Source organism: Rhododendron vialii, chromosome 11a (genome assembly GCF_030253575.1).
Source record: "Rhododendron vialii isolate Sample 1 chromosome 11a, ASM3025357v1".
NCBI lineage: Eukaryota > Viridiplantae > Streptophyta > Magnoliopsida > Ericales > Ericaceae > Rhododendron > Rhododendron vialii.
Window position 1 is genome coordinate 21,185,919 of NC_080567.1, and position 21,514 is coordinate 21,207,432.

Consider the following 21,514-nt stretch of genomic DNA (forward strand, 5'->3'; position numbering starts at 1 on the left):
CCTAGAACAAAAAAAAAAAAGAGAAGGGAAATTTCGGCTAGGAGAGAGGGAGAGGAATGATCATTTTCTTACACATTTGAGTATAAGACAAGTAAACCATTTTAGACTATTTTAAATATAATCCTAGCCTTTTATTTTTCTTCTTTCTTGCAAGCAAACCCTCTTAGACAAGACAAGGCCAAAACCCTTTATGATAACCTAGATTTTTGACCTAAAAATAGAAATGACAAGTGAAGGAAGGCTATGGCATGTTTAGACCCCGTTCCGCTTTCTTTCTAAATATTCTTTTTCAAAAAGAAGGTAATTTTAAATTCAAATATAATAAAAATGAGAAATATTTTTTTATTTTTTTTACACTGTTTAAAAGATCTCAATGAGATCTATCAAATAAGATCCATAATGGTATGAAAATTATTTGTATAAATAAATGATTTTTGAGCTTGAAATTATCTTCCTTTTCTAAAAGTTCCTTTTTCTTGAAACCAAAACACCCCCTAAAATCAAGATTTGACAAAACAATGGAGCAAAATAAATGAGAGAAAGAGAGAGAGATGCCTGGCTAGGAAAAAAAGAGGGGGAGCTTAATTTTTGCTATAAATAGCACTCCATTATTGTCTTGAACTCACATCTTCAATTCCTCAAAATTCTCTTTAGAAAATTTTAGTGTTCTTATAGTAGTTCTTAGAGTTCTTTCCTTATTCTTGAGTTCTTCAAGAAACTCAACCAAAACTGCCACTAAATCACCACTCAATCACCCTCTCGATTCAAAAAGTTTAATAATTTAGTCAATATTTAGTTTCGAGCGAAAAAGAAAATATTTTCTTTTCTCTTTCGAAGCTATTGTAAGAAATCACGTCAATCGATAGCCACATTCGCCTTCCGTAGCCATACCATCCGCCAAGAAGAACGGTAGAATATTTCTACTCACTTTCTCTAGTAAAAAAAAATTATAGTTATTTCGTGGTGTTCAAAAAGAAATGCATGTAGTTAAAGTACTAAAAATATCTAGCAACTTGTTTTAGTAAAATTTTAAAATGAAGTATGATCATGTTGAATAACTCAACTTTTATTCCGAAAAATATATGTTGTTTTGAACTTTCAAAAAAAAAGGGAGAAAGAACAGATTTTGAAATAAATAATAGTATGATTGGTAGAATAATTACTTGATTTTTTTTTGGTTGGTTATGAGCATGTATATATGATTGTTAAGATTACTTGTTTGTATGTGTGCTAAAACATAAGTGGTTTCCATTTCAAAGGTGTCCGTCCTTATGATACTATGCTTTATGTTGTATGACTAATAATTGAATATGATTTTGCGAACTTTTGGGATAGTATAAACATGATAAAGTAATATAGAGTTGGATGATTTTGTTATTTTAATTATTTCAGTTTAGTTTTCAAGATTATGTTCAATGATGAATATTTAGTGTTCGTGAAAAGTTCAACCGCAGAGTGTTTACATGAAAACGAGACACAAAAATCGAGAAAATTAGAAACATGACACATATGGGGTTGATAACGAAAATACGTGTTTTAAAGAAAATATTTTGAAACCACAATGTGGCCGGATTTAGTATCCCATTATGTGAGTGTGTGTTGCCAATGGGACCGGACTTGGTAGTCTCATTGAAGATATGACTTGGTTATCCACGGAGAGGAGCCAATGGGAGCCCGGAACAGCGGAATTATTATGAGAATACTCGAAAACCCGAAGCGGCGGATCTGCAATTGGGTGTGTAAAAACGATTTTGAAAATATTTTTGAAACCGCAAATATTTTTTGTGCGTGTGTGTGTGCGCGCGCCAATGGGAACCCAGAACGGCAGAAGCATTGTGAGGATACTCAAGAACCCGGAGCCGCAGAATCGAGGTTGGGTGTGTAAAAACGATTTTGGAAATATTTTTGAAACCACAAATGTTTTTTTTGTGTGTGTGTGTGTGTGTGTATGTGTGCCAATGCGGATTCGGAAAGACAGAACCATTGTGAGGATACTCGAAATTTCGGAGCGGCAGAACCGAGGTTGGATATGTAAAAACGATTTTGGAAATATTTTTGAAACCATAAATGTTTTTTTTGTGTGTGTGCGCGCCAATGAAAATTCGGAACAACAGAACTATTGTGAGGATACTCGAGAACCTGGAGTGCCGGAACCGAGGTTAGGTGTAAAAAAATAATTTTTGAAATGTTAGATGAGAAATAAAAATGATGACACGATCTACAAAAAAATTGCGCAGGAGAAATTCAAATTACACAGACAATAACGCTAGTTGAATAGTGAATGTGCATGTGTTATTATAAATCTCTGTTTTGGAAGTTGTTAAATGCACATATATTATTGACATGTTATCGCGGAATATTTACCTACTATAGTATGTTGGTACTACGTCCTGTTATTTATAATTATGAGTTAGCGAGTATGAGATTATTCTTCTAAGCTTTTGTAACTCACGGTGTTACTGCTGTAACCCTGATATATTATACTGGGGGCGACGCCGGTATAATGTGTCAGACATTGTAGATGAGCAGGATGAACTCTACACCTTAAAGGCTTTCAGAGTCGAAGAGCTAACTAGGATAGAGGAGCAAGCGGAGCAGTAGATAAAAACTCTAATTTCCCTCCTTTTATTAAATAAATGTATTATTGTGAAAATTATGCTGTAATAATAAGCTAGACTTTATTTAGATTTTCAATAAAAATATTTATTTAACAATCCTAAAATTCGGGACGTTACAAGCGGGTTGAGTAAAGGGTCGGGTTTATGGGGTCGAGCTTCAACCCCTACACTAACTATGGCCCCGTCCGGTTAAAGTTAGTAGTATTATTTTAGTACTTATTTTTTGCTTTACGAGATAAAATATTTTTTTACAATACATTAACTTTAATTCAAAAAAATAATTACTTATTTTTTTTAACGGAACAACTCATCTGTTATTTGGGCCGGGGCTATCCAACACACAAGACAAATGGATCTTGAGGGAGTCGGAATCAAGTTGAGCTCGAGCAGCTTGATTTATCGATGAGCTATTGCAACATGCACTGTATGAGTTACCTCTTATCACTCAACTTAATAAAAAAATTATTAATGTTTCACTTACCCAAAAAAATTAGTATTAGAGCCCGTTCCAGAACGCGAAAAAAGTCCTTATTTTTTAAGAAGACAATTTCAAACTCAAATATTATGGATTTATTGAAATCTAAAAATATGCAATATGGATTTTGTTTGAAAGAACTCATCGAGATCTTTTATACGATGCAAAAAAAATTGAAAATATATTTTTCATTTACATTATTTTTGAGTTTGAAAATGTGAAATAAACTGCTTATTTTTTAAGAAGATTTTTGGAACGGTGCCTTAATCTCTCATTGAAGAATTCATCTCGTAATGTACACATTTGTATCTATCCGCCAAAAATTTGTACAGTTTCACACAATTTTTTGGGTTCCACAAAATGCTCGGTAAGAGAGATTTTGTACTAGAAAGATCCGATGACAAAAATTAAGTTTAAACAAAAAATTACCTATATTTTTTGTATAAATCTGTTTTGTTCACGAATTTATTGATATTTGATTAAACTAATTTTTAGCATGCATGACATACTCAATAAGCTCTACAAAATGAACGATTTCAATTGTTGTTGTGGATCCTGGAGGGCCCCACAACGGCCCAAATAAGGACCGGACTGGACCGCGTAAAAACTGGACGGGACCTAACTCCTCTTCTCGAGGAATTTTTGGGTGCCGAGCAGCACCACGTTGTACTCGAGCAGCATATTTGGGCGGTCTATTTTGATTTTGGACGGCTATGATTTAGAAAGAGAAAGAAGATTCCAATCTGAGCCGTTTAACATATTTTTAAACGGCTTGGATGGACTATTCGGATACCTTGTGAGCACTGCCACGTGACACCCACCGGACACGCAAAAATTATCCCTCCTCTCTCTCCAACATTAATGCATCGGTGACTAAAATTCGGACACGAAAGTCTACATTTGGTTCTCCATACAAAACGGAAAATTAAATTTACACGTTTGGTCACCTGCTCTGTCCCAATCCCCAAATCCAACTACACCCATCGCCATTTCTAGGGTTTTAATCCCACTCCCATTGCTCTCAATTCAATCATTCCCCCCATCTCTTTCTACCATATCGTCTACAATCGCATCAACATTCTCCAATTCGCATCAAAACCAGTACTACTGTCAACATCAATTTTGAATTTTGAATCAAACCAAACCGTATCAATGGCGTGAACAGCGCGCGATTTGGGGGTTACGGTTCTCGCGTTCTTCATTTGTGCCGGATCGCGATCCCGATGGCGGCTCCGAGGAACTCGGTGGCGGAGGGCTGCGGGGGGAGGGACGAGGAGAGCAACAATGCGGAGGACTCGCCGACGAGCAAGAAGCCGATAGGGGCGAGATCGGAGGGAAAGTTCCCGCTGACGCGGTGGGAGCTCGCCGCGGCGCTGGGCGTGTTCTTCGTCTTCTCGACGGGGCTCTTCTACGTGTACTTGACAATGCCGGATACCGAGTACGGGAAGCTTAAAATGCCGCGCACTGTCTCGGATCTCCGGGCCCTCAAGTACGTGTTTCTAGCTCCCGTTGGTGCTGTAAATTTGATGTTTTTGCGAATCTATGCCATTTTCATTGTCACACGCGGTATGTGGTTGTTTAGATGGATTGAGCTAGGGAAAAATTCCATAGCTTAACAACCAGGCAAACCATTGGTTGCTGTCTCATGCCATACGGCCAAACCCCTTTAAGTTTGAAATTATATAGAGAGTACTTTTAAGGAAATAGAGTCGCTTGGGAGTGAAATGGCTTGAAAGTGAAATGACTGATCACTTAATAACATTTGGGACATGTTCACTCGTTGCCAATTAGTTTTGAGATGGATATTAAGTTTTTACATGGTATTAGAGTAGGGCCCATTCCACCCCACATTTTAAAATTTTACAACCCACCCCCCGCGACGACAGTCCAGCAAACAAGGCTGCACTATGATAGGACCCAAAAAGTAGCCACACGTGACAGACCTCAAACGTTGCTGCACGTGAGGGGATGTTAAGGAAATAGAGTCTCAATCACTTAATAACATTTGGGATCTCTCCACTCATTGCCAATTGATTTTGAGATGGATATAAAGTTTCTACAGCTTCAGCATCATATAAAATTGCACCCATTTGAAAATTTTCCTCTTTAGCATCATTAAAAACTGCTGCACCAATCTGTAAATTTCCCACGTCGACATCATTAACAACTGCACCAATCTGTCTATTTTCATTGCCATCATCTCCACCGCCATCATTAGCATGATCATCACTGTCAAGATCACCTGGAATACGAAAATCACACTGTGCAATTAGCTCAAGAAAATTTATTCCTTGAGCTCTCCTCAAGTAACTCAACACCAGTCTGGAGGGCTGCCTTCGCAGCAACGTAATCCCCCAGTTGGCCAGTTGGAAAAGCACGGAACCTCTTCTGAAGTGCGACTTCATTAGAGTTGGATCCAACTCTAACGATCTCTCAGCATCACCTAGAGCCTCGTTAAATCTACTCAGCTTCATGAATGCCTGAGCACGATCTGAGAATACAACAGCGAGCGCGAGTGAGTATATACTGGCAATCGCCAAAACTTCTTCTTCACGCTCGATAATTCTCTCTCTCTCATGGACCTTCTCGCCCAAGCTTCCTAGCGTTACCTGGAAGACGATTTCGCAGGCGCCGCCAGTATCTACTCAGTTGCGCTCGCTGTTGTATTCTCAGATCGTGCTCATGCATTCATGAAGCTGAGCAGATTTAATGAGGCTCTAGGTGATGCTGAGAGATTGTTAGAGTTGGATCCAACTCTAACGAAGTCGCACTTCAGAAGAGGTTCTGTGCTTTTCCAGCTGGGGGATTAAGTCGCTGCGAAGGCAGCCCTCCAAAATGGCACTGAGTTTGTTGAGGAGAGCTCGAGGAATAAATTTCCTTGAGCTGATTGCACCGTGCGATTTACGTATTCCAGGAGATCTTGATGGTGATGATCATGCCAATGATGGCGGTGGAGATGATGGCAATGAAAATATACAGATTGGTGCAGTTGTTAATGATGTCGGCGTTGGAAATTTACAGATTGGTGCAACAGTTTTTAATGATGCTGAAGAGGGGAAATTTTCAAATGGGTGCAGTTTTTAATGATGCTGAAGAGAGAAATTTTCATATTGGTGCATTGTTTAATGCTGTTAAATGAAGTAGACCCTGCTAGAGATCTTGGTGGTAATTTTCAGATGCACCTGACCTGACTCCCCAAGAACATTTCTTCAAAAAAAACTCTCTCGGACAATCTGTTCTGGCCCCTCCTCTTGACGGGAGGAGTGGACCGCATCGATGATGTTGTCACACAGCGATTGGGTGTCTCTTTCTACTATATCGTATACAATCGCATCAGCATTCTCCAATTCGCATCAAAACCAATACTACTTTCAACATCAATTTTTAATCAAATCGAACCCTATCAATGGCGTGAGCTGCGCGTGATTAGGGGGTTACGGTTCTTGCTTTCTTCATTTGTGCTGGATCGCAATCCCGATGACGGCGCTGAGGAACTCGGTGGCGGAGGGCGGGGGGAGGGACGAGGAGAGCAACAATGCGGAGGACTCGCCGACGAGCAAGAAGCCGATCAGGCCAAACCATTGGTTGCTGTCTCATTCCATTCGGCCAAACCCCTTTAGGTTTAAAATACCATAGAGAGTATATATAACTAGGTGCCTAGCAAACTTTCCACTGGCCCAAGGTTTGGAACCTTTGGCCTTCTTGAGATTCGACCTTGCGACTTCTTGGGGCAAGCCTCTGGTTGCTGTCTCATGCCACCCGGCCGAGCCCCTTTAGGTTTGAAATAGTATGGAGAGTATATATAATATCCCGTAGAATGAGTAATTACATTGAACTAGTAGGGAGGGATTACTAGTAGCACTTTTCAAGGTATTGTGTATCACATCTTTAGTGGGATTGGTTGTCCAATGGATATGTAAGCCCTTCACTAATCAGTGGTTTAAAGTGCCGGCAATGGGTTATATAATCCATTGCCCAATGGAACTGGCCCTTAAAAGCATTGACAACTGTGTTTAGTTGGGCCTTGATCTCTTTTCAGGCCACAATTGCAAGGAGTTGTCCACTATTATTCTATTTGTTTTCCACTATCCTTTTGTTCCTTCTGTTCTTTAAAGGATTAGTGTCTTCTCATCTGATTACTCAACAGGGTAATCCAACTAAGGGCATTACCTCTTTTTGGTTGTTTTTGCAATATTGAGGTCTTAGATATCTTAAGAACTTAAGTGGAGTTGATAGAGTGGTCAACATTGCAACAAGAAGATGCCAGATGAGTTGTTTACCCCCCAATGTTGGTTCTGTCTAAGCCAAGAAAATTTCAGCTAAACAATGATTATTACATATTTTTCACTTCCTCTCTTCTACTACTTTTCATGATAATAATGTTGAATTTCCCACATGCTTTCTCTAATTTTTGTTCTTTTGGATTTTGTTTCAGAGATGACCTTTCAAGATATGCGAAGGCATACCCTGCAAAATTCATTCTGGGTTACTGCTCAACTTACATATTCATGCAGACATTCATGATTCCTGGCACCATATTCATGTCATTGTTGGCTGGAGCACTTTTTGGTGTTCTTAAAGGCCTTTTCCTAGTTGTTTTTAATGCCACTGCTGGAGCATCATCCTGCTATTTTCTGTCAAAGTTAATTGGAAGGCCTCTAGTTAACTGGTTGTGGCCTGAAAGGTTGAAGTATTTCCAGGCAGAGGTACTCGAATTGCACCTTCTTTGCAAGGAACTTCTACCTTATGTTCCCTTTAGTAGGTTATTGTATGATGCCTTTGATTTCTGGTACCATACTAACCTGAACCTTTGTATGCTCAGATTGCCAAGCGAAGGGACAAGCTGCTGAATTACATGCTTTTTTTGAGGATAACTCCGTCGTTGCCCAACCTTTTCATCAATTTGGCATCTCCAATTGTGGATATACCATTTCATGTTTTCTTTTTGGCAACTGTAGTTGGTCTTATTCCAGCCTCCTACATCACTGTTAGAGTAAGTTGAATCATACATTTAATCGTTCCTATTTAGTATTTACTATTAACCTACACCAGACCACTTTCACCATCTCTGTTTTTACATGATACGAAAATCATCAACTTGCTATGGTTTTTGTTTGTGCAGAATCATTCTTCCTCCGACCTGCCTTTGTAGAGTGCATGGTTCAAAACACTTTTCCTTCCATCTCTAAGATAGGGAGTGACACTAAATGTTGTATATAGTGGTTGTATTTAAAAAAATTGATAGACAACGTAATCTGGTTGACAGAGTACTCACTGAGCCTAATTAAACTCTTCAATAAGTTTTGCGCAATTTTACTGTCTAGGATATCCCCAACTTGAAGCTAGACTCCTTTTTTAGGATGTCAATTGGTGGTTGTGGGGGCCAATTTGATTAGTTCTTGGAGATCACTGGGGATGGTACGGTGGTTTGATATCCATGCTATGTAAAGATATAGACAAGGAAATTTTCACGAAATTAACTTTTGAGCTGCAAAACACATTGTTGCTCTTGGATTGAAACTGTTAGTTTAAGAAATTCAGAGCCTTGTCAAATAAAGTTCAGAACCTTGCTAGTTCTTTGTACTTTAGCTGCTATAGGTCATCGACATAGAAGTGTGAATTCAAAACATGCACCCCTTCCTAACCGAGGATGGAATTGCTCAAAGCTAGTCAGACCGCCCAAAACATTTAATCCTATGTAAATACTCAACTCTAAAATGCTTGATAAAGTATCCCATACTTGTTTTACACCAGGTTTGAACCGACCAATAGGATGTGAGGAATGTATTGAAGTATTTTCCAAGCTTTACAAAGTAGAAACAGTAGAACTGTAGACTGTAGAGTGCAGAACGGAAAAACCATGTCAGCTTGCATTAAAGTTTAGCATTTTTTAATGGCACTTCTGCATTGTTTGTGTATTTGCAATGGGGATTCTGCATTGCTGGTGATATCTTTAATCTGTAATTATTAAACGAACTTTGGTTTTGCCGCTGTCACCTAATTGTTGTTGTTGCTGCTGCTGCTTTGTTGTAACCAGGCTGGCCTTGCTCTTGGGGATCTAAAGTCGGTGAAAGATCTTTATGATTTTAAAACATTGTCTGTTCTTTTCCTGATCGGATCTGTTGTCATAATTCCTACTCTCTTGAAGAGGAAGCGAGTATATGAGTAAAGCTATAGTTGAGTTCCCTTGGATGCCAAACTGGAGGGATGATGGCGACTCCCTTGATGGTTATGCTTCCGTTGCAAGACCTGAGGAGGAACTGAGGTGCAACAATTACTCTTGGTTGATACAATGTAGCAGCAGGCCATTAACAGGTTCTTATTAGTGCTTTCAAAAGCACGGAATATAGGAGTGGTTACTCTCTTTTTTCTCTATATGTTCACAATCATCCCTACTAGTAATTTCTTCCAACTTGGGATCGGGGCACAAATACTCGGATTGGAAGTCTAGTATAGAAAATATTAGACTGTAGCAGTTATGCGAAATGGTTTCTGATTGAATTTCTGATCTGATAATCACATCAGTCATTGCTCTTGGCAAAAAGGGTTAACTAGTAGTATACGCCTATGTTAGAGTTGATAGTGATACACTGTTTTGCACTTTTATTACATGTCTTGGTTGGAGAAGATCCCTATGTACTTATTTGAAGAGAATTTGTGCATCTCTTTGCTGAAAGAACTGTCTATGTTTGTTCTTATTTTTCGTCTCTTGGCATAGTGCTATTTGGATCTTTTGTGAATTCCGGTTTGAGTTGGAAATTCTCTCTTCCTCTTTTCACACTGCAGACGAGGGTAGGAGAAAAATTTCATGGATTATTACTAGCTTATCACGATACTCGGATTAATAGCTACCCGTAAAATAAGCTTCAGTACCCACCCTACTTTCTCAAGTGTGTTAGTTGATCGAAGACTGGATTAGTTAAATTTTCTTTGACTTGGAAAGGGCCGGAATTTGCTTAGGGTAACCAAGCTAAACAACTGTATTCTCTTTTTTTTTTTTTGATGAGTGCCAACAACTGTATTCTTTGGAACTCTGTTTTTCCATAAACTCTTGGTCTGCTACTTTCTCAGTATTCTTATTGTTTAGCTTTTCGCAATAATGTTTGAAATTAATCATTCTGTTTGATGGGAGGAATCAGTATGGACGGAAGTTGGAAAAAGTTAATATAAGGCAACATTAAAGACAAATAATACCTTTTTTTAAAACTTTTTTTTTGTCATAGCTTTGATGGGAGGAATCAGTATGGACCGAAGTTGGAAAAAGTTAATATAAGACAACATTAAAGACAAATAATACCTTTTTTTAAAACTTTTTTTTGTCATAGCTTTTATTTTTTAGACTCTTCTCGTCAAAGACTAATGTCTAATTCAAAAAACACAATGTGAATCTAATAAAAATTCATAAAAATATCCAAATGGATCCATTTCATTTTGGTTTCCTTATCCAACGAAATAATAAATGGTATGCATTTTCTTTTACCACCTTTTTTTTTCCAATCCCGTCCACAAATACAAATATATCATCAGTGAGGTAGAAATTGCAATGAAACAATGCTCAAACCATCAACATATATGCTGGAAACTACAAGGCAAAATAGAGATAAAGAAAAAGAAAGAACAAGTAAAAGGGAAACCCATGGAGAAAACCCACTGGCATAATCAAATCGCTGCAAATAATGTTTCATGGAAGATTACGTACCATAAATCTTTCAGCAGAACAAACTTGAGACTACCTAGTACATATATAAAGCTACATACTGCTCGGCGCTATATAATAAGTCTAGGTATGCGCAAGCTGGTTAGGACATCCAGTTATTAAAAAAAATGTAAACATATACATATGTACACACTTTACTTCATCTGTCCCATTTTTCAGTCCACTACCATAGTCGGGTAAATCATTTTCCTATTTTGAACAAGAGCCTAAACATCACGCAATTTGATTCTGTATTCCAAACACACTTGGGCGCAATAGCACGCCCAAGGGCCATCCATCTGCAACAATATTTAGTACTGAAAAAGGAAAAAAGATTCATACAACCTCTAAACATTGACCAATAGCCTTGGAGGTTTGATAATAGTGCCATAAAAGAGATACAATGGTACTCAAGATTGTGAAACCGACCCAATACCACTTCCAGAACATGTTGGAGATTACACATCCTCCCAAGAAACATGAAAGAAGAAAAAACCTCACGAGGAATGCATCCCACGGCCAACACAAAGTCAGACTTTTTGGGGTATCATATGTTCTGGAAGCGACAGGTACGGTTCATTTTCATACCCCGTGATGCCAATTATCCTTAACCGCGTATTTGGCTGCACAATTCATGAAAAGGATATCACACAGTCACAATGAGCATAGGAACAACAGAACATGTTTTCTGATTCTTTAATGCCATCTTAGGGTTCCAAAATTCTTCAAGGAAGTTATTAAGTTCTTGATGTGAATAATATCCATGAAACTCCACTCAGTTAAGTACATCGGCATCAAAAAAACAAATCAAACTATGAGAGGATCAAATGTAACCGGAGTAAGATGTGCAGAAATTACTTGAAGATGCATCAAATAATAGGAACTTACTCGGTCTTACATTGTTAAGAATGCGCTAATTTGCATATTTTATGAGACAAGCAGAGCGTATATCATATATTATCATATGAAGTAAACATGGCAGTGAAATGGATAACTCAGCAATCAAAAGAAAGGAGCAATTGTACCGGGAGCACAATCATTCACGCAAAGGCTAGAAGTGCAAAATATTCAAGAGATGGGCTCTAAACTTTTCAATAGCAATGTAGAGCAAGAGTGGAAGGGGAACAAGAATGATACTAGAAGTGGGGCAGCTATTGTAGTGCTTCCAGCTAATAAGCAAGGATACCAGACTCAGCAATTCAAAGAAAATGGGGACACAAAGAACATATGGATATTTATTGTTTTGTGCAGTTATGATTCCTATGCATTATCTAGAGACCATCAGTGTTATAATTTGAAATTCTTACTTTTCAACTTTTAGAATATTCTAAATTAACAAGGCTTTCACCAAGTTGAATTTCCAATAATTACCTTCTACTCATGAAATACTACAATCTAACCGACGAAATATGTTACTAAATCATTATGTTGACTCCTGCCATTTCCCCATATGTTTCTAACTTGAGACAGGTGTACCCAACATGCCAAGTGTGTCTTGCTTCAAAATAAGTGCCCTTTGCGTGTCCACACAAATATGGGAACTTGTTAGGGGTGTTGGTTCATAGGCTTCCAATATCCTCTGATATTTAAAGAAGGAAATTATGGTTTATAAAAAATAAAAATAAAAAAGCCTACATGGTTCGCGTTTATGTCCCTTGGGTCCCTCATCCTCATGGCACCTCTTGGAAATTGTAATCTACATGCCACATTGCATAATCTACTATAGTGGTGACATGCAGTGTATGCAACCACCGAGCATATATGACCACCGCCGTTAAGATATTCCAAGAAGACTAACTGAGATTGCAAAAAATCAATTCAGTGGAAACTGTACTCGTGAAACCAACTAATACCTGTCGGTGCCCGATCTTTCTTCTATAGTTCTTCTTCCTCTTGTACTTTTGGACAATGACTTTGTCATTCAACCCCTACAAGGAAACGGTACATATCATGAATGAGTAAGATTAAAAAAAAAAATCTAAACTAATTGATTGAACTAAATATTCATAAAGTGACACCTGCTCCTCAATAACAGCATGTACAACTGTATTAGGTACCAGCGGCAGTCCGAGCCAAGTCTTTGTTTTTGAACTTACCAACAAAACCTTGTTCAGAATTACCTGCAGAAAATCAAAACACGAATATATCGATTGAGAAAGCAATAACAGAAGAGAGAAAACAAATACAAAAGAATTTGCCTCATAAAAATCTATATTGCTGCACCAGAAATATTCATCAGGCAGCTCAAGCAAACTACTGACACAAGCCTAGAAGTGACAAACTAAATACAGATCCCTCTGAACGTCATGGTTTTGAAAATAGCTATTGCTCAAAACTGCTGGGGTACAAGGTCATGTACCATTGTACCTACTTACCAATTACCACTGTACAACGTCATGGGGGAGTTATCATGTGGCAAGCTCCACCCTGCCCCACTTCCTTAGATAGTTCCACTAGTACGATGCAATATTTTCAAAGGCTTTTTCTGGGCTCACCTCGGGGCATTGGGGCGGTGAGGCAATGCCAAAACGCCTCAGGCGTGAAAATTTAGGCGGTGAACCACAAAGGCAATCGCCTAATTTCCTTAGGCGCACTGAGGCGTACGCCTCAGTCGCCTTTTATGCCCCGATAGGTAAGGCGTAAGCCTTAGGAGATAAATTTTCCTAATCTAATTTTTGTAATTTCGTAATTCAAACCTCTCTCTCTCTCTCTCTCTCTGCTGCCTTGTTGAAGTCGATTATCATCTACAATCGTGCTCTGTTTTTCTTTAAACAGTTTTGCTCTGTTTTCCTTAACTAAATGACGAACTGATGTGATCTGTTAATAACTTATAAAGTGATAAGTTAATAAGATAAAAATTTAATAACTGATAAAGTGATGTTACAGGGTTTCTCAATTAGTTATTAACTGATAAGGTAATAATAAGTCATTAACTGATAATCTACTTTATGCTATCTTTATTTTTTGTATTCTAAGTTATTTTATTAATTTAATAATTTAAAAAATCAAAAATCAAAAGGCTTACGCCTCAATGCCTCGAGGCGTACACCTTGCCCCATGGAGGGTCAAGTGCCTCGCCTTGCGCTTTCGCCTCTGAAAACTTTGGTACGATGGCATGTGCAACAAAACGTTTCTGGTCAAATCCTTACACATAAGGGCCTGTTTGTTCGACAGGACTAGCAGTGAAGGGTATACAACCCCACAGCAAATGTAATTCCATGGGAGTAATCCCACACCCTCCTTTATAATGTATATCCCATACTTCAGGGGGTTGTATATCTGATGGTTGTTTAATCCAGATCATATACATTTTAACCAAAGATCGCATATGTGATCTCCTTAGATATGTAGTCCAATCCAATGCTCTTATTCGGTCAAACAAACAGTCCCTAAGTACGAAAACAGAGCAAGATTCACCAAGACAATGCAAATGGATCTCACAACAGTCAACAGCAAGTTTGTAAGGCATTCTTTTGCATGGGGGCTTTTGGGTTAAAACACTTAATGCATCTCAATACAAAGCAGAAAGGACATGGAATTTAGTCTCGACAACGCAAATTTTTGGCAATATACAATGAGCAAATAAACTAGTCATGCTCAAGTGTCAGAAAAATTATTCACGCGTCGCAATGCTCTCCTGTATTTCGTAACCATTAGGTATCACAGTAGACGCACCATATGCTTTGATATACGCGCTGTAAATCCTTAACATGCCTAGTATGGGTATTTTTATGCATTGATCAAGAATGCTCAATAACATGTATCATGTAACCATCAAACATAGATATACGTATTTCTTGGGTTGTTTATATTTAGCATAAATTTTTCTTAAATCTGTTTTTACTCAAACAGCAGGATTTAACAGCACATAGAGTTTCATCAGGTTAATTATTTAAAAGGAATCAGTATTTTTGTTGGTGAAGGAGGGATTTGCAGCTGAGGCTTCCTAACACTAGATGTATTGCTTCTACACCAAAATAAATGTAAAAATATTCTTGACATTGTATGTTAACTTAACAGCCTCCCTCCTGCCCTTTAGCCTCTCTTACATCTGTAAAGCTCATGTGTCCCATTAGCTATTATTTCCTCTTTGAAAAGCAATTTATGAGCTCACATTGTCTCAACTGTTATTTACCTGGATAATATCTCGTTCTTCCCGGAACAAGGGAGTGCATGATTTTAGTCCTGGTAGGGGCATGGGTGCATGTATGCTACCAGAAAACAAAGAAATTAATATAGTGTTCCATGTTACTGTTTGGCGATTTACCTAGACAAAACATTGGTTATGCTTTCTAGGTTGTTAGGACAGGCTTTTTGTGATCATGAGTCACTGAGTGAGAAAAGCTGTGCCATTGTGGATCCACGCTGCAGGTATACTTGCATTAGATCACACTGCATTAGTCCAGGACACTATGTCATGGATAAACTCACCTCAATTAAGCTATATTTGGTAATGCTTGCTGTTAGGTTTTAATTCTCGGAGAATCAAGGGTGATAGGAAAAAAAGAAAGTCCTGCCAATACGTGCTTGGAGGACGCTTGCGGAGACCTACGTAGCTCCACACAGAAGTACAGAGAGCCCTACTCAAAGGGCACTTGATGAACACTCAAGCAGGCTCTGCCTAAATCTATAAGATGCATAGAGGGCCGCAAAGCTTGGTTGTAGAGCGGTCAAGCATCACAATAATATTCATTGATTCAAGCAAATTATTTTCTTCCAAAAACTAGAATAGGACAACTCATTTACCATACTAAATATGCTGATAAAACTACTCTGCTGTAATAGACACTAAAAAATCTTATTCCTACATCAAAATTGTAGCATATAACTGTGAAGCGAAGTCTCACATCACTTGGGTACCAAAGTAATATGAAGAATATAAGCATGAGGCATGAGGCATGAGGGCACCCTCACTTCAATAGCTAGCTTTTGGGGTTGAGTTCTACCCAAGACCGTGTAACATGGTATCAGAGCCGGAAATGCCAAGGATGGGTAGGGTGCATGTCCCTGGCTTGCACACGGCAGGCGAGTGAGCACGCTGGGCGTGAGGGAGGGTGTGAAGCAAAGTCCCACATCACTTGGGTACCAAAGTAATATGAAGAATAAGCGTGAGGGCACCCTCACTTCAATAGCTAGCTTTTGGGGTTGAGTTCTACCCAAGATCGTGTAACAATAACCACCTAGAGAACACCACTGATTTACACACACACTGCTCTAGAAAACCGATTTTGGATTGTGATTTTGAACAGCCACAAACGACTGAACTTGAGCACCCTGTCTTTAGCCTGCGGCCCTGTAGTGACTAGACGAGGTGTCAGGGAATAAACCCAAAATTCCAATCCAGGAGAGAGGCATAGAAGTACAAATTTCAATTGTTCAGAGAATCAGATCTCTCTACTTGTAATGTCAAAGTCTGCAGTCGACCAAGTTCAAAGGACTAGGCTTGCAGATAACTCATCCCTCATTGAAAGAGAACTAACTTCCCATATTCGATAGAAAGATTCTACACAAACAGGATAATTTAGTAGGAAAAGGGCCCTTTAGAGAATTGTTGTCTTCAGGAAATTCCTGGAAAATTGATGCGCTTGATCAGATAGTTGATTAACATAGATTGGCAAATTGGTATTTTTTAGGGAATTGACTTCTACACTCCCTTTTTTGATATCCACACTCTCTTTTTTGTCTCTTACCCAAAAAAAAATACAAACACTTTCAACACTAAAATCCAAAAAAGGGAGTGTGGTTATCAAAAAAGGGAGTGTAGAAATCATTTCTCTATTTTTACTGCATTTTAAATTTCAAATATCGAATGTCCTCAAGTTTTTCAAATCACCACCTACTAGGCACAAACAAGGTCAGAAACGAAGAAGAAAGCAAAACCCCGGAAAGAAAGAAAAGGTGGTTCTAATAAAGGTAGAGGAATATGAACGACCATTCGGGAAAAAAAATAAAGCGAGAGGAATAAAATTGGCCATTCTCATGAAGGCGATTTTGACAGGTCGACGACAAATAAAATAATGCATATAGCAAAAAAAATACCCTTCCATAGTGTTCAGGCCTTAATTCATCACTGGGGAGGGAAAAGTAAGATCTCCCCATTCCAGGTCTAACTTTCTTAAAAGGATGAACAGGTGGAAGAATTGGACAGCAGCATTTTCTGAAATGCATCGTTGATTACATATGGATTTGCTAAATACGATAAAACTCTCCACAGGTCAAAAGGGAAATAATGAGGAACAGTCCAGAAAATCAAAATCACAAAAACATTGTACATAAACATGGTAGAGCCAGGAATTGAACTCGAGGGGGCCAAATCAGTGAAGCGAATTTTTGTAAGACGATATTCTAAAAATTAACTTTGATTCTTTTAGTTTTTATAAGATGGTATTTTTTGCAAGACATCATTTAGAGTTCTGAACAAGCTCTAACCCAACTTAACTTGGATAGCAGAATTAAAATCTGTCCAGAGTCCAGACAGAAAACAATTCAAAGACCAAACTCAAGGCCATTCTCATAAAAACTAAATCTCTACCCATATGAAAGAACTGCAATAGATAGCCAAATAAATTGTGAACGAAGGTAAGAATAAGAAAGAGTTTACGGATAAGGGTTACCTTATCATTAACCTTTGCACCTTTGAACCTCTGAGTGTAGATATACCGCCCGGGAATCACGAAAAATTGTCGACCTCCAACCTACTCAACAACCGAAAAATGACACGAAAGAGCATAAGCTATACATAAATATGATAAAACTTCATCTTGTAAGTATCGATGTAATACTACAAGTCACAAAAGAAACAATTGGCTAACATTAGACAATCTTAGAAACAAAGGCAGAAAGGACTGACAATAGTGCGATAACAACATACTAACTCCAAAACACAAGCAACCAAAGCTTAACACATGGGTTGTGATAAAATCACGCCAGACTGCGTTTGGATCATCAATTGTCAACGGATCTGAGGAGGAAACGGAAAACTACAATAAACTTGAGAAACAGATGACGCGAATAAGCTAAATATGTTCTCCTTTGTTTCCCTTTCAACCTCCTTTTCGCCTGACAAATCCTAACATCCAAACACAGCTTAAAACCTACTCTAAGAAGAAAAAAACACGGTAAAAAACTAATGCTATTTGGGCATCCCCTAAACTTCTCCAGAAGCATAAGTAACTTAAACCAATATGGGATATAACTATTTAATAATAAGTAACTTGTCCTCCAGGAGGTCACATGTTCGAATCTTATGAGGCCAAACATTCCAAACCTTGGGGCCACCGGAGGGTTTGCCCGATCATTAACTTCAAGGCCCCGGAATTAGTCGAGGTGCGTGCAAGCTGGCCCGGATACAGTGGCGGAGCCAATGTAGGCCCACTGGGGGCACGGGCCCCCACTGCATTTTTTTTTGTTACTTGAATCCAATCAGCTATTACTTTTTATATAGTTCATTCAACTCGCCCAAATACGCACACATAAAGGATTTTCTGTTCAATAATTCAAAAATAGGGTGAACATGATAGCATTATCTACTTTATTTAGGATTCGTAATAGGTGGGTGAACAAAACATTGCTCCAAAATCTGAAAAACTCCCATTTGTTTCTCGTGATGTAACACGCCGCAAGCTACTGTCTTTTTGCCAAAAAGCATCAAGTCATGAGTCGGTGGGATGTGTGAGATTCGGAGTCACCAGAATTTTTATTTCATAGTGCCCCACTGATGCATATTTCTAGCTACACTGCCATTGCCCGGACATCCGGTTAGCAAGAAAAAAAGAGACGCATAATGCCCATAATGCTAAATTGTAAAAACTTCACAGATATGAGTATGCTTTCTTAGATTTTGATACACATCAAAGTGTATTTTTCACATTCATCAGTCCTTAAGGTGGCTGTTAGCATTTTCACACACACACACACATCTATTTTGCATTACTATTATTACTATTATAAAGGAAACCCTTTGGTTTGAACATCACTATGGAAAAGGGAACGTAAATTTTGAAGCTGAACCCATGGAAAGGAAAGGAAAAGAAAATTTAAGGAAAATGGAAGGAAAAGTTTACTATTTACTACACTTAAATTCTTATTTTCTTCGCTCTTTTTCTTCCAACCAAACAATAGAAGGGAAAATTTTTTAATTTTCCTTTCTTTTCCTTTCCTTAACATGGGTTCCAAACAGATTTTACCCAAACCATCCCTTTAACTACCTAAAGAAACTCTTAAGAACAAAAAAAATTTGTCACCCCAAATTTCTTCTCTCCTCTTCTCCACTTTCACATCCTAGACTTCTTTAATCTCAATTCAAGATTTTCCTCGTTCCATCTTTTACATACCAATGTTATATAGATAGATAGATAGATATATATATATAGATATATATATATATATATATATATATATATAGAGAGAGAGAGAGAGAGAGAGAGAGAGAGAGAGAGAGAGAGAGAGAGAGAGAGAGAGAGAGAGAGAGAACCTACCTGAACAACCCCAAAGATCTCCTCGCGACTGGCTTCTTTAAGGGCGGACTCCACCTGCTCCTTCGGTAGGGTTTCGATATCCGGTTCGGATTCTAAGACGGCGGGTTCGGTTTCTGAGGATTTAGGGACAAATGACAATGTGGGTAATCTTGGAGACGAGGAGGAGATGAGCCTGTGGGAAGAGAGAGAGGGAGTAAGAGAGAGAAAGTTAAAGTGGATTTTGGTGAAAGGTAAAGAGGTAAGGGATTGTTCGAGGGAAAGAGGTCTGGGGACGAGCGAAGAGCACAAGGAAGAAAGAGGAGTCGCCATGTTCGGCGGAGCTGAGCTTGCTCCACTCGCTCTATCCTCTCTATCTATATTATCCTATCCGTTTACACTTACAGGGTAAAAAAAAAAAAAAAAAAGAAGAAAAGCCTCCCAGGCTAAATAAAGCAACTAAATTATTTTTTTGTTTTTATTTAAATTTTTTTATTTTTTGTCAATTTTTCTGAAATTATTACATCGTTATCATGACAAGATGAATCTAAAAAGTAAAAAATTACGATCGAAACATTTTTTTAATAAAGACAAAAATAAGTCAATAAGTCAATTTTTTGTCTTTATTCAAAAAAAATAGATTTCGATCATAACGTTTTACTTTTTAGATTTTTCTCATCATGACGATACAATAATCACCAAAAAATTGATGAAAAAATAACAAATACGAAAAAAATTGAATAAGGACAAAAATAAGCCAGTTGACTTATTTAGCCGAACGGGGCAAGTTACCAACACAATTTATTTATTTATTTACCGAATAAGTCGTCCAGGTTATGTTAATGTGAACACAAATTTAGCACACAACGATAAAAACTTCGGATCATTGCATGCATGTGAACTCATGTGCATCAAATCTCTTTGAAAACAATAGTGTCCGGGATTGTGTTTTAAAGATGTGTTTGTAGCGTTGCTCTTACAGATACCCTAGCTCCCATTGTCAATTTTTTGTTTAGTTAAAACAAAAATATATTTAGAAGATGCCGTTGTCAATTTTTGTTTTTGAATACTGGAGTAGTTGTCAATTTTTGGTTTAGTTAAAACAAAAATATTTTTTAGAAGATGCTTTCAGCTAGCTCCCTCTCGTGCTCCTACTCACTTACGCACTTATGTGCATTTTAAGTTAATACTGTATTTGGTCATAATTTGAATCCACGAGCAGAATTTAAAAAGTTAGCAAAATTTTTAGCCAAAAGTTGAAAAATATCCACTAAAGATTATCAGGAATTTTTTCCGAATTAGGAGGTCCTTAGTATTTGTTTTTTTATGTAAATGAAATGAAATGCTTGCTTGAATGTTCTCTGATCCGCATGCCCTGGTCCAAGAGACTGATTTCTCAAATGAAAAATGAAATGTTTGCTTGGATTCCGTCGTCATTGAGTTCGATTTTGCCGCTGCAGCCGCCGTCGTGGAGTTTGATTTTTCCATCGTCAAGCCGTCGTGGAGTTTGATTTTTCCATCGTCAAGCTTGTTTCCGCCATCGATCCGAACCCAAGTTCGATTTTGCCGTTGTCGAAACCGATTCCGCCAATCAGACGCGCTGCAAGAAACACAAAGGAAATGGTAAAATAATCCGGCTTGAGTGAACAGTACCTCGCTGGTCCAGACGAGGTATTGTAGCAATATGGCAAGAGGCGAGCCTTTTCTTGAGGCTGTTGGGCTTGATTTTGGGTTTCATCCTATTCAAAATAGATAAAAGGAGGATTTGCTTAGCCTATTGGAGATGCTCTTAGGAGTAGGTTTTGGCTTTGCCCCTTTATATGTTATTAGTAAAGCGCTAACGCCCTATCTATAGTAAGGGGCCTTTTCAATAAGGCTCGCATAGGGGCGCTCACCTTTTTCGGCTCTCTTCTCTCCTACGCTCTTCGATAGCAGCTTGGCTTACAGGAACAACCATTCAACTAGCTACGAGTGATTGATCAATTGTTAGTTAGTATTTGCCTTCACCAATAGAATATTTCGATTTCTAAGAAGAGACAGGATTGTTAGCTCCGCCCTTTCTCATTATCATTTACCACCCTTTCTTTCCTCCCGGCTATTCACGCATGAAGATCGACGTATGTATGCTCGACTTCGGTTGCTGGTGCTATAGGCAGGAGTACATTATGGCAGGATCAGTGTCCTGGCATGAAAGAAATGCCAGATTGCAGACACAGCAGCTGCAAGCATAAGTTTAGCTACCAAAAAGACTGACCTTTGAAAGGAGAGGCCA

General features: G+C 38.3%; 2 protein-coding genes across 2 annotated transcripts; one reads left to right on the forward strand and one right to left on the reverse strand.

The window, feature by feature from the left end:
• The first annotated feature begins 3,969 nt into the window (after positions 1–3,969).
• On the forward strand, positions 3,970–9,791 carry LOC131307434 (uncharacterized membrane protein At4g09580-like). The gene is made up of 4 exons (XM_058333931.1): positions 3,970–4,582; positions 7,529–7,799; positions 7,916–8,086; positions 9,131–9,791. The coding sequence occupies exons 1-4, from the start codon at positions 4,317–4,319 to the stop codon at positions 9,260–9,262; spliced, it is 840 nt and encodes a 279-aa protein (XP_058189914.1). The 5' UTR covers positions 3,970–4,316; the 3' UTR covers positions 9,263–9,791.
• Positions 9,792–11,023: 1,232 nt separating this feature from the next.
• On the reverse strand, positions 11,024–19,662 carry LOC131307435 (large ribosomal subunit protein bL21c). The gene is made up of 5 exons (XM_058333932.1): positions 19,267–19,662; positions 17,404–17,484; positions 12,808–12,909; positions 12,643–12,717; positions 11,024–11,412 (listed from the first exon to the last, which is right to left on the reverse strand). Exons 1-5 carry the CDS (start codon positions 19,573–19,575, stop codon positions 11,320–11,322), a joined length of 660 nt encoding a protein of 219 aa, XP_058189915.1. The 5' UTR covers positions 19,576–19,662; the 3' UTR covers positions 11,024–11,319.
• Positions 19,663–21,514: the final 1,852 nt, after the last annotated feature.